The sequence below is a fragment of the Achroia grisella genome, unplaced genomic scaffold (genome assembly GCF_030625045.1).
Source record: "Achroia grisella isolate CSIRO2021 unplaced genomic scaffold, CSIRO_AGI_Agris_v1 utg215, whole genome shotgun sequence".
NCBI classification, from domain to species: Eukaryota; Metazoa; Arthropoda; class Insecta; order Lepidoptera; family Pyralidae; genus Achroia; species Achroia grisella.
Window position 1 is genome coordinate 516,281 of NW_026712713.1, and position 13,915 is coordinate 530,195.

Here is a 13,915-nt window from a genome sequence, read left to right on the forward strand (position 1 = left end):
ATGCTGATCAAATTGTATTTTTTCTGAGAATCCATACTATATTTAACTAAAGGGTAAAGTATATAAATCGATTATAAGACCTGTAGTTTTGTATGGATCAGAATGTTGGGCTGTAAAAGGAATGGACGAAAGACGTGTGCATGTGGCAGAAATGCGAATGTTGAGATGTGTGAGGTAATCAGGAATGACAGAATAAGTATATAGACAACTCGAGAGGGCACAGATTGACTTGGTTAGGTATATCATGTGGAAGAGCGAGGACCATGTCTTTAATATAGAGTTTAATATGAATGTGGATGGATGGAAAGGGAGAGGACAACTAAAAAAAGTGAATGGATTATGTGAAAGATGATATGTATAAAATGAGAATTCGCTCAGATATGATGGTTGATAAGGATCAGTGGAAGAAGAGGACTTACGGCGCCGACCACAAATAATGGGATAAAGGCAATATAATGATGATTAATCCACATTAATTTATAAATGCGAAGATATGAAACCTTACAAGCGTAGAGTAGCGGAATACTAATGGAAGAAAATAAGATGACGATGAATCAGTCAGATCAGTTAGCCAGTCGCCAACTGTGATTTCCTAGGGGAAACGCGTGGAGGTAACCTCTCAGATATCTATACATTTTTTATGGTGCACTCGCTAATGGTTTGCGCTGGTGAGCGGGGGATGATAAGACGATCATGACCGGGTCAGTTAGCCCATTATGACAAATTCACGAGGAATTTATCATGATGGTCAGGTACCGTTTCCATTAATATAAAAGGGTTATGGGTATTACATGACGTGTGTCCATGGTGTTGTGCATAGGCGATAGATAATGCACTAGCAGGAGGACATTTTTGTTAACTATTCTATTGCTGTTGGCAGTAGCTGGCCTTTACAAAATTACTTAACCATAGAGGTCGAGTGCAGATGACACTCGTAACCCGCAAAAGGACTTATGGAGCTGCTGAAGGCCAGCTCTTGCCCGACGGTTACCACTTCATCTGAAAACACGCCGGGGAGATTATATGTTTTGTTTGAATCAGAGATAAAATTCCTTCTAAGATTGTTTGTCCATTCCAATACTACACAATAAACTAAAAATAAAAAGTATTAAATATCTATATAATAACTTTTAAATTTCTACAATATATTCTACAATACTTTATTTTATTCTTTTTAATATAAACAGAAATAACATGAAATTAAATTGACTGTAGAATAAAGCATGAAATAAATGTATTTATAAAGTAGGTATCAGGGCCATGAGGAAATGAAAAAAAATGTATTATTAAAACATTATTTATTTTACGACAAAATATATAAGATTACGATTATTCTTTTACAATGGAAGCAATAATTATGGGACATTTGTTTGTCAACAATATACGTAGTTATTTCACTCTTAAAGTTTTAGGTAGATATTAAAGGGGTCAGTAAAATGTATATTTTTCTGTTTATTATATATATTTCATTTCAATTGGAGCATTTAGCTTTACAGTATTTCTTTTATTCGCAATGGCAAACGAGTGTGACATACATTATACATCATAGGAATTCTTTTTCTACATACAACTACAACAATATTGCACAATGTTTCGATTTAAAACAGGCAAACTGAATAAATATTCGCTCAATATTTTTATACGAATGAAATATCTAATAATTTGCCTGCAGTCATTGAAGTGATTTTGTTGAATAAATATATAAAGTCAAAAATATTGCGTTATAAAATTTAAGTCAATGGACTTATATTTAACATTTATTTCATCGTTGCCTAATTTTTCTATTCTATCCCTCCACGTTTAATAAAATTATACAATATTACTGTAGGTATATGAAGCGCTTAATTGATGAATTTAATTCAATATTATTCATTATACAAAATATATTACGCAAGACTTGCGAACATGTTACAAGATATTTTGAACATATACAAAAGTCAAAGTATTAAAAAAAGAATATAAAAAGTACAATAGAAAACAAGAGGCACTAGTGTCAAATAATAAACAAATACGGTTTCACCATTGCCATTCTAAATACTGTTGTTACCAATTGAATTTCAGATGGCAATTTCAAAATAAAAAAATAATGTTGCCAACTACTAAAATTAACTCGGATATAATTAATTCGTTGTATTTAATCAAACCACAGTTTTAATTACTGTTATTACAGTACATGCCTATTGGCCTGAATACTTTATGGTAAGTAATGCATATATAACATTTTATTAAATCAAAACAAAATAACAATCCAAAATCAAGTCATATCTACATATTAAACCGAACATTTTCATTATGTGTTAATGTTAATTTAAATCGTAGAGTGTATTGACAATCGACAGATAACAACAAACAGCAGGTCTCGTCTGGAGTCTATTCTCAATATCAATTTTAATGCAATCTAGTTTTGTTATCTTAAAACAACTAAACTGTACAAATTGATAACGATGTCGATTAATTCTATCATTGACCACCAAATATGCTAATAATACTTTGCTAATGGTACGTTACATAATGTGTTTAAAACGATGCGACATTGGATTAAAATTGCTTTCCAGAGTAGGCCGGCATTTATTCACATAAAATATATAACCCGAGTCCTATAAAAACCCAAGCAATATCATGAGTAAGTATGACGGATGAGAATCTGTTTCATATATATGACTGGATTTCAGACTGCTATTTCGTCATATATTGTATACATTCTATTCCATTATTTTCTGACGATCGACTTAACGTCCTTATCTTTACTTAAAAGTAACTTTTTCCTTTCCTTTTTATAATTCTTAAATGTCCATCCAATGAATTACAATGTTCATATTAATAAAATAAAACCATTGCAATGTTTATAATTTTTTATACAAAAGCCTCTAATGAGGACTGAGAAGATAAAATAATCAATATCTTTTCAACTTTAACTTTAGTACTGAAATTGTTACCATACTTTACGTATCAATAACTAGGTAATACTATTGAATACAATGCCGGCTGTGAACAATTCGACACTGGAATAAATTTATCTTGAAACTACATATAACAATAAAATCTATTCATATTGAACATCATATATTTTATCATATATTATTTTAAATCGAACAACATGACAGTATATAAATAGGAATCCTTATACATATACATCTCCTCATTCATACAATCTCAACATATAAAAACTAACATTAAAAAATATAATCACTATCGCTCAATATACTATCATTCAATAGCAGACTGTAACAAATGCACTTTGTTCTCAATTCCAAATTTGTCAAAAAATATAAAAGTACCACTAACTGGTTTTGTTTATCGTATGGCAACACCAAACTTAATACAACAAAACAAAATAAAATTCAAAAACTGTTCGCGTTACACACGACCTAACATTATAACATTAATTCATTAAACACTATTCAATAAACGCCTCATCACAATAATTAATAAACAATCACCGATTAATCACAAGTGTCCAATAACGCGACTACAACTACAAGTTTGACATTGCATATTTTGGCGGGAAATTTAACATTTGTCTATGGCACTGGTTCCTCCTCGGTGCCCTCTTCGGAGTCATACACCGGCGCTCCGTTCTTCATTTGGATCACCGATCTCTTTCTATGTCTATGTTCTTTCAGATCTTTCCTGGGAATAAAATATTATTTTAATCATATTCGATAATCATCATTTCATTAATACTACTAAAAATTAGAACAACAAACGAATTTGTACTAGCAGATGAAAGAAAAAATTGTTATTTTCTGTCTACTACATAGAATAACCTTCAAATAAAATTAAAACATTCAACAAACCTACATTAAGTATTCTTTCAAATGATAAAAAAATTGAACCTGATTACCTAACATCCAAAGTTCATTAGTATAGATTTTAAGTTGGTATAAAGAAGTAAAAATCGTTAAGATATTTCACAGCTTGAGTTTGGGTAGCACCAATTATACAAGTAAAAAAGCACCGGTACATACCTTGCACTTATAAGCGGATGCAGCGCGCTCTTCAAACTGGTGAACAAATATGGATGTAAGCGTTCCTGTGAGCCTAACAGATCGTGTGCCATATCGAGCGGGTCCATTGCTTCATCTAGCGGTTCGTCGAGCGAGCGCCGTACGTGGTTAGGGAACACTTGCTTCTCAGTTGAACCGCACGGTTCTGAGATTGATCGTTCAATATGGGCCAGTTCTTTACTGCAAACATTAAACGACAAATAAAAATATAGATAAAATTAGGACTTAGATTACTATAATCTACAATAGTTCTAAACGAAGCAGAAACTAGTCTGAACTCGGAAAATATTAATCAGAATAATATTAGGGATACTGTAAAATTCCATATAATTTCGCCTTGAATGAAACTTTTCTCAGATACAGATGAATACTTATTATTTTGTATAAAGAATGTGATTCAGATAGAATATAAAAAAACAAAAACGAAATAAAACAAAGTGAGTGACTTAAACTAGACGTTGCTTCAATCAATGTTTATTTAAGAAGTTAGCGTTGAGATATTTGGCATGTTCTTGAAATTTATTTTTCCTGCAAGACAAGGATATTGAACGCAAATATAAATCTAAAACGTACAAATACACTTGCTTGAAAGCATGATAGCATGAGTCATATTTCTTGCTCATTCTTCTTAGCTTTTTATTTCAGTGAAAATTATTTATATTGTATGTTATGTTAAATACTTACACGTCACTGTCGTCACTGCGCGCAGGGCTGACGAGTGGAGAGTGTGCATCGCGTCCACGGAAGTCCGGCAGCATGCGAACACGTGCGAACGCGGCTAGAGACCGCGAGCGGACATAGATGAACGGCCGTATGATGCGGATGTCGTGCTCCCTGCAAAATCATTGTTCTTGTTAATTATTATTTTATACTTTAGAAAATTGCCGATTCGTTGACGTACATCCATTATCGATAATACAAACATACAATTTTAATGGTAATAGTAGTGACAAAGGAACACAAGAAAGTGAAGGTATTTATATCTGGAGCATTGAGACCTCATATCAGAAACCAATCAAGACTTGTTTACTCAGAATATTTTCTGATATTTGTAAAAAAGAATAGTGTGTGGGTAATACTAACTTGACTCTGTAATGCGCCTTGAGCGTGGCGAGCGTGCCGGAATGGAAGAGAGCGGCGAGGAAGGCTCGCGCAGCGGAGTCGAGCGACTGCGCGAGCGCCGCCACGCCATAACCATGCGCGCGTGCGGCCGCGTACGCACGCCGACGCACGCCATGACTCGCCCAACTCTGCGCCGAACGGCGAACACGAGCCGCGCACGTGCGTCCCACTACTGTGAACCACACACAAACAATCTATAGTGCGCACTTTGGATAATGAGTACGTAGATGAAACCGCGAGCTTAAACTAGTAACATTAATAGAATTTTTAGACAAATTCAACTATCTAATACATAACAGACGGCCTGGGTGGTCAAGTGGTTTAGTACACTGCTTTTCGAACCCGTGACTACCTGTCACGTGTTCGATTGGACAATTTATATATTATGAAAGCTTATTTTCTTTTATAGGGTTATTGAACAAATTCTGCTTCTATGACTACAAATGTACTATGACTGTGATATGACTAAGTACAAACGATGTACATACCTTCCGACGCGACGTCTTCCAATTTATCTTGATAGATCAACTTAACGCCAAGAGTTCGACAGTATGCCATCAGATGAAGAGGATCCACCTCAGATTTATCCTCGTGAACAAATAACGCCCCTGAGAAATAAGAAATAAAATATTATTACTATTATTTTGTAAAATTGACGACGCTGTCTCTGAACTGACAAATTTGCTTTTCCTGATGATTGTCAAGTGATAAAATCATCATTGTATTGATGATATCATTTTAATCAAAGCAGTATTTATCCAGTATATTAATGAACTGCGAAATGATCCTACAGAAAGTACTCATTCACAAATATGACGAATATTGCAGTTAACTTTATATTATACTAGCTGTTCCCGCGACTTCGTCCGCGTGCAATTTAACTTTATTTTCTAAAATAAAAGTAGCCTATATTACCCGTTATTACATCAGCTACCTGCCAAAAAACGTCCCGTTAAAATCGGTCCAGCCATTTCAGAGATTAGCCGGAACAAACAGACCGACAGACAGACAGACAAAAATTGTAAAACGTGTATTTTTGGTATATGTACCGTATTTATATTCATATGCATGTAGTAAAAAACGGTTATTTCAATATGTAATATTCATGTAATATTAACAGACACTCCAATTTTATTTATATGTATAGATATAGTCATTCGACATAGGTATTATTTTAAATATGTTTCAATGAGTTATACAGTTTTCTAGTTTTATATCACATATCGCACTTTTATATCAACCGATTTTAGAAACTTTATATTCAATTTTAATAAAACTATTACATTCAATTGTTGAATACTTACCGATACTGAAATGAATCCCCTTAGATCTTGCGTAAAATTGATACTGATGCATGGTATGTAGTAACGCTATAGAATCTCTGCCACCCGACAGGCACACTAGTACTTTGTCTCCCGGTCGGATCATGTTGAACTCGTGAATTGCCTGCAATTTTCATAAAAAACATTCTCATATTTTTGTAATCAAAATTGAGCCGCGACTTTGGCAACGCCATATAAGAACACAGAGCAATTAACGCTAAGTTTTATAAAAGTCGGCACCACTTTTAAGAACATTAAAGTGTAAATTGTAGAATTAAAACAAAACTGACTCTAACTAATAATATGCAATGCATATAAAACATTAAAGACTTTACAATTTCACTCAAAAATTGTTTTATTTTAAGTCTGATAGGCTACAGGAACAAATCCATTAAATCGTACATGTAAATAATTGTATGCTAAAAACAAATGTTACAGAGATACATACAAAAAATATTCGTTTCTAGTGACGCAAGCCTGTCTAAAAGTAACAATTTAATTCGACAGCACTGCGAAACACAACAAAAATATAAAAAATACGTATGTGTTCATTGTAATTTCTATTGTTAATTGTAGGTATGTACAATGTTCCAAAGTTAATATGTTAAAAAAAAAAAAAAATATATGCATATATATAATTTACAAACTACAGTACCTACTTCAGTGTTTGAAGTACGAAATATGCATGTAATATACATATTTAAGTAAAAACGATTTCAATTTAATTATTTTCGGTTACATAAATTAATATATACTTAAATTAAACTATCAAATTTCAATATTAATTTGTAGACGAGTATATAAAACATTTTTTTTTATTTATTAGCACACAAAACAGTTACCAATATATCAATTACAATCTAATTAGTACAAAATTGGATTGTAATTCAACTATATTTGTATGTATAATATGCTAAAAGCTAAATTATACGGATGCATACAATACACGCTAGATAAGGGTACATAGTAAAAAGTACAGTAAATAGAAAGTAACACAAAACTACGTAATACTATGAATAACTACGGTAAAAGAAATTTATATGAAATTAAATAGCACAAATACAACAATACAATTTTATTGACACTAATAACTTTTACTGTCTCCGGAACTGGACAATAGTTCCCATTTCCGGAATTGTCTTAGAATTTAGAAATTATTCAAAATACTAAACAAACTCTACAGTGTTATAATATTAGTATTAATTTTAAGCAAACGATCAATTGATATGCCCGCATGGTCGCTTCTATTGAAAGAATTCGTAACTATTCAATATTCAAGATAACTCGCCGCCTTCTTATCGACCTCCAGTGAATATTTTATATTCAAATCACTTTCCGATATTCGCAGTCATGTTCACTATTACATACTGTATTAGCCTTTTACAAATTATCAGTTACGTATTACTAGACTGTTAATCCATAAATAAAAATAGAAGCCATTACTATAACGGGTGAAATTAATGGGGCCTAGAGGCCCCATTGCTAGCATTGTAACGGCATTTGTTGTATCAGTTTGACTAGCGAGCGGTTACTCTAGGAACCATAGTAATAAATTACATAATAGTGAATTTACCACGAACCGAAGATCATACTCCACTGGTGTACAGCCACTCTACATCGTTAGTATCATATTCATTCATAAAAACATCTAGTCAGAAATATTTATCATTCGGATTAACAAAACATTTGACTCGTTACGCGTATGTTCTTTGTATTCTCGCCACGGTGTAAGATGAGAAGAGTATTCTTAATAATTGCTTAATTACATTTTACGTACGAATTTTTGAATACATTATGCTTACTTACGAATTAATTGATTTTACTTTTATAGATGTGTTTTCGTAATTTAACTTGGTACTAAACAGATATTAAGTAGTAGGTTTTAGAACATTTTAGATTTAAAGTAAAATAAAAACATGCAAGCATCTGTATGTCTTATGTAAATGTATCTGAAATGTATATTCGTACCTCTACAGTGGTCTTCCAAATCAATTTGGGAGGGCAGTGCCACTTGCCCTCGTCATCGAAGGTAAAATCAGTGAGTGAAGAGTCGCTGCATGCACTACTGTCGTCAGGGTCTTCCTCCCAACAGAAATCCTCTTTTAGAAGACGGCACTCCGACTCACTGCGAATAAAAATAGCAATTTAGTTGGTCCTTCATAAATAACAAAAAGTATATATAGATAACATGTATTTTTTTATTGTAATGGTAAATGGTGATGCTACATTTCCCAACTTCATATTTCCATAGTATAAAATATAGTTGCTTCCGCTGTCTGTTCGCTTAGATCTTTTCAACTATGAACGGATTTTAACGCAGTTTTTAGCAACGGATAGACTAATTCAAGAGGAGGTTTATGTGTAATACATGTACACCGAAGCGAATCGTACAGGTGTAGTACGGGGTAGCAAGTTATTATGTTGTTATAAACAACTGGAATTGTAAGGCTCCTGTTTTAAGAATGTAGGGGTCGATATCAACGACAAAGTATTATTACTAATTATTATTATTATTTCATTTATTTCGGATATTTATCCATCCATATTATGTTAGTAAACAACTTATTAACTATGTTAGTAATTTACAATTTTATATATTTGATTAATATAATCCACGTCCAGAGGCCCTGGGTCCGCAGCAATGCAGCGATATCCAGTGCCCCTGAAGCGGACAGTCCGACATATTGGATATGGTGTTAATGTCAATAATGGTGCTAATGTGACAATTATTGTTACTCTGTCCTATTATACAATATTATTTTTGATTTCCAATAAAGATTATTATCATAAGATTATCTTACGACATGGACCAATAAATCTAATACTATCATCATTTCATCGTCTTAGCTTGCTTACAATATTGAATTTACTAGTATGTTCACAGGTTGGTTCAACATTAATGATGCTTTTCTTTTTATTAAAGCTTGCTTTATGCCGTAAATAGTAATAACAATCATACGGCCCATCTGATAGTAAATGGTCACCGTAGTCTATGGACGCCTGAAACTCCAGGGGTGTCACGTGCGCGTTGCCAACCGTTAAGAACTTAATATACCCTTCTTGAAAATCCCCATGCTGTAGTCTTGTGAGAAAACCTCGGCAGAAATTTCATTCGACAATCTAAGTGTTCGCGGGAGGAAGCTCCTCTGAAACCGCACTGTTCGAGACATATAAATACACTTCAGTGTACCCGCGTGTATTTTCTATTTATTTATAAGAATATGGTTTGCAAGATTTTTTCGAAAGCAAAAAGCAACCTAGTTATGATTTTAAAAAACAAAAGATAACACACACTTAAAATGTATTAAATTAATATTATGTTCAATATATAAATTTACCTTCTTTCAAAGCAGTGCTCCTCATGAGATTGTCTCTGGTCTGTTCCATAGCCGCTGGACCTGGAGCTACGATCCGAGCACGACGACGACGCATTGGAAGACCTGCTTGAACGCTTTGAATCTGTCACTGAAGTGACTGCCCTGAAAATGGCAAATAATAAAATTTAATTCCGTAATCTATACATACATATATTAAAACTATAAATGATAGTTTTCTATACATGGAAACTAAACTCTGAAACGGCTTAATCGATTTTCAAAAACATATTATAGTAAGATAGATAAATATAATTCCGTATTTGTTTTATTTAAATCGGTTTACAAAAAAAGTTGTGAACTATTGTTATTCTCAAAAACACGGGTAAGAAGTACGAGTTCAGTTAGTTATTCAATAAATTCAGGTTCAAACATCAAAGGACGTTCTGATAACTATAAAGTTCTCAAAACAATTTACTGTAATCATTTTTTTGAGATTAACCCATTCAAATAGATGACATTGAAAAATAATCGCTCAAAATTATTTAAATATTGCTTGATTATCCATTTAAAATTTATTTGAGTCAAATAACAAAATGTCTGTCTGGCAAGTTGAATAATGGTTTTAATGAAAAATTACTGTTCTCGCAAGAAATTTGAGTAATAGCCAACCATCTACTAACTCAAAAAACATTAAAACTTGAGCACAGTTGCCAAGTCCAAATGGCATAGATCGTCAAGTTTACCATATTCACCTTTTTTTTCGTAATTATAAATTCGTAATATAATTCGTAATAAATTCGTAAAGCATTTTTCGTAAATCGACTTAAAAAAAAGGATATTTGATTCTAAATGAATCAAATATCCTTTTTTTTAAGTCGATTTATAATTAAATTAAATTAATAAATTCGGAAATATCCTTTACAAACTTAAAAAATGAAGATTCATTAGTCAATTCAGAATTGTCCTTTTTTTATTAATTGGAAATTCTTTCAGACTGGTTTCATAATCATATCATTAAAGGCATTTTGGTATTTTCATATATATCTATATAATTTATGATAATGTTAAGAGGCCTATTACAAAATGATGCCGCTCAACTTTAGGTTTAATCGCATGGATTTACGCACACACACAGTAATACACGCACACAGACGCAAATAACCGTGTAGCTCAATCGGTGTGGATTTAGTATGAACCATTTTGATCCTTGTAATATTTTAATTAATAATGTGATATGTTTCTACTTAACTGAGTAACATAAACTACTTATTGGATTTTTTTAAATAACGTGATTTATCTTAATTATCAAAGTGCTAATAATGACCATCTTTTTTTATTATATTATTCCTAGAGGGTTGATGTCAGGATGCTGGCCGATTGTACAACTAAAAGCCAAAACCTTAAGTAATATGAGTAACAAATAATTGGGATAAGGACAGGAAGATGAAATTACTATAACATAAATTTACTAATTAATTCTTCTTACATATTAATTCAGTTTATTTATTAATAGATACAATATAATTTATTATATGAGTCGGATACATTATTGCCATATTCACTTGTTCTAAATATTATACTTAGCAAATAATTATTTTATTTATATATAATAGTTGTGTTTTCAAGGCTTTGTTTTGATTTAAAGGTCCCATCCTTATATGTATATTAGGTGTGTCCGCGACTTCGTCAGCGTGGTATAATGAAATTGACCAAATAAAGGAAATATATTTAGATTATAACCTAAAAAAGTTTCTTTGTTTCACTTAAACAATGACGATACTTTTATACAACCTTTCATCTCCGCTTTTAATCCCTTACAATACTTTTTTCTAGGGTATACTATCTGTGTATATGTATATCTATCTATATAACTACCTGTGTATATATATGGTAGTGAATTTTAGGGGAATCGAGTTTTCAGGAATGGCAACGCATGAGGGAAACAATGTGCTGATATGAACATATTGCTCATGTATATAGGCGACGGTTACCCCTTTCCATCAGGAAAAATTCTAAGTTGTAAAAAAAAGCTTCAACTGCTATCATTGCTGTTCCTGCATCATTGACGTCGCCGCATGATATTGGCTGATATTGCAGCTTCTCGTTCTTGGTTGGCCGATTCTTGATTCTTGATAAATAATTAATTGTTAATGTCAAACCTTTTTATAAATTATTACAAGACGTCTCATTGATTATATGTAATGAAATCACCATGAGCTATAGAGATTTTGGACAGAACCTTAAAAGACCTTAGAAACACCTCTGCTCTCATTGGCGGGATTACTTTTATACTTTTGCTGGAGATTTCTGAAAGACTCTCTGTGTCATTAACATCGTCTCCCTTATGGACTTTAATTGAAAGTTTAAAACTACTGACAAATTTGAGAGCTCATTTTTATGGAAGCACAGATAGTGATTTCCCACACTAAATGCTCAAACTTGAGGAAGAAATTTCTCAAAAGCATGAACAAAGTCATGAAATTTAAGCCCGCCGAACATGTGCAATGGCGTCCCATTGGATATATTGCTTACTAAAGAATTGAAAGACAATTTAATTGTAGACCATTATAACCGGTACGTTAGGGGGGAAGGGGATTGTTTGTAATGTGGATTGATAACCCCATTCAAAATTACCTTGTTAAATATCGTGTTTAATTCCTGGTGAATTAGTATCCCTGACCTCATACTCATCTTATCATCCTCCACTGGTGCCCCGCCAGCGTAAACCGTTAGCGCAGGCGGGTGCACCATTCCATTATCATCCACAAAAAAAAAACCGGTACGTTAGCTGGGCAACCAGCTTATATACCAAGAATACCGATGATTCCAACTGATCTGCCAATACCATTTTAACGGCTTCAATTTCCGGTTAAAATATCATCTACACATGTAATAGATCTATGTATGTTTTGATCTTAAAAAACTACGCAGATTTTGATTCGTTGTTATTTAATAGACAGAATAGATAGACTCAAGAGGAAGGTTTATATATAACGTCCCAATACTGTACACGGATCTTTAAACGCGCGATAACCTATATATCATATTACTAAAAAGTCTCTAAATAAAAACATTTATAATGTTGTTGACTTTTCACCCAAACACGCATAATTATTTGACATAACTGTACAGTAATGAAAGTCCAACGAGTATAATAACAGAATAGCTGCAATTTAGAAATATCTGAATTGTGTAAAATAAAATAAAATTGGATAAAATATCTCTAAACATTAAGGAATATAATTTATATATAATTTGGTAATTTATTTACAATCCACATTGCATACTAGATGATATACACTATATAACACAAGACAAATGTACGTAAAAATAATAATGGTATTTTTATAAACAATAACCCTATTTTTTAGAAAAAAACTACAAAATAAACATAAAGTAAAATTGGTTTACATTTTTCTCTCAGATAAGCGTTATTTTTAAAAATACTAAAATGTTCTCTTTTTTAATTTTAACAATTAATTGCCATTAGTGTGACGAAATACCATGCTCTTGTGCTTTTCATAGTCCAGCAGGGTAGGTAGGTTTTATTTGTAGCATAACTGTACTTTTGTCTTGGCATGCTAAAATAAATATTATTTATTTATATATTTAACAACAACTTTAAATTAATATTCGTAGAAATAAGTATATATTAGCAAAATTAATTAAATATTACTTAAATTATCAAAATTGTTTAGTCGCTCTATACTAATGTTCACTGACGAATGTCTTATCTTAGCGGTGTTGTAAAAAATGGCATATCCTTTACACTTTTGGCGCAACGGAATTTATACAAAAATTGTTATTATTGTTTATTTTTTTCTTAGAAACTTATATTTTTTTTTCATATTTTTAATTTACAAGTATATTAACTTTATTATTATGTTTTTTTTATGCAAAAATTTCGTTGTATTTATGAGAAAATTAGAAATGATTATGGCAAAGTTTTGTTGAAATTTCGGGTTTAATTATGATCAATTTTTTAGATATTTAAGTTGAAAATGAAAAAAAGGACGATGCTGTCTCAATTTATAAAGTAATTATCAAGTTTTAGTAAAGATATCATATCAATTTATGTTTGTTTATTAATGAACGACGACCCCAAACTTCTGTCATTTAGCGTTTTTGAATAAACTATTTTAGAAAT

General features: G+C 31.9%; 1 protein-coding gene across 2 annotated transcripts in view; it reads right to left on the reverse strand.

The window, feature by feature from the left end:
- Positions 1-1,907: 1,907 nt before the first annotated feature.
- The window catches only part of LOC131842254 (uncharacterized), a 94,547-nt gene continuing 82,539 nt past the window's right edge, over positions 1,908-13,915 (reverse strand). For both annotated transcript variants that reach the window (XM_059190798.1, XM_059190797.1), the window contains exons 10-17: positions 9,790-9,930; positions 8,420-8,576; positions 6,434-6,575; positions 5,618-5,737; positions 5,091-5,301; positions 4,692-4,841; positions 3,969-4,187; positions 1,908-3,630 (exon numbers count right to left, since the gene is read on the reverse strand). In XM_059190798.1, the coding sequence (XP_059046781.1) occupies positions 3,522-3,630; positions 3,969-4,187; positions 4,692-4,841; positions 5,091-5,301; positions 5,618-5,737; positions 6,434-6,575; positions 8,420-8,576; positions 9,790-9,930 (1,249 nt within the window). In that variant the 3' untranslated portion in view covers positions 1,908-3,521. The remainder of the gene's footprint in view (positions 3,631-3,968; positions 4,188-4,691; positions 4,842-5,090; positions 5,302-5,617; positions 5,738-6,433; positions 6,576-8,419; positions 8,577-9,789; positions 9,931-13,915) is intronic.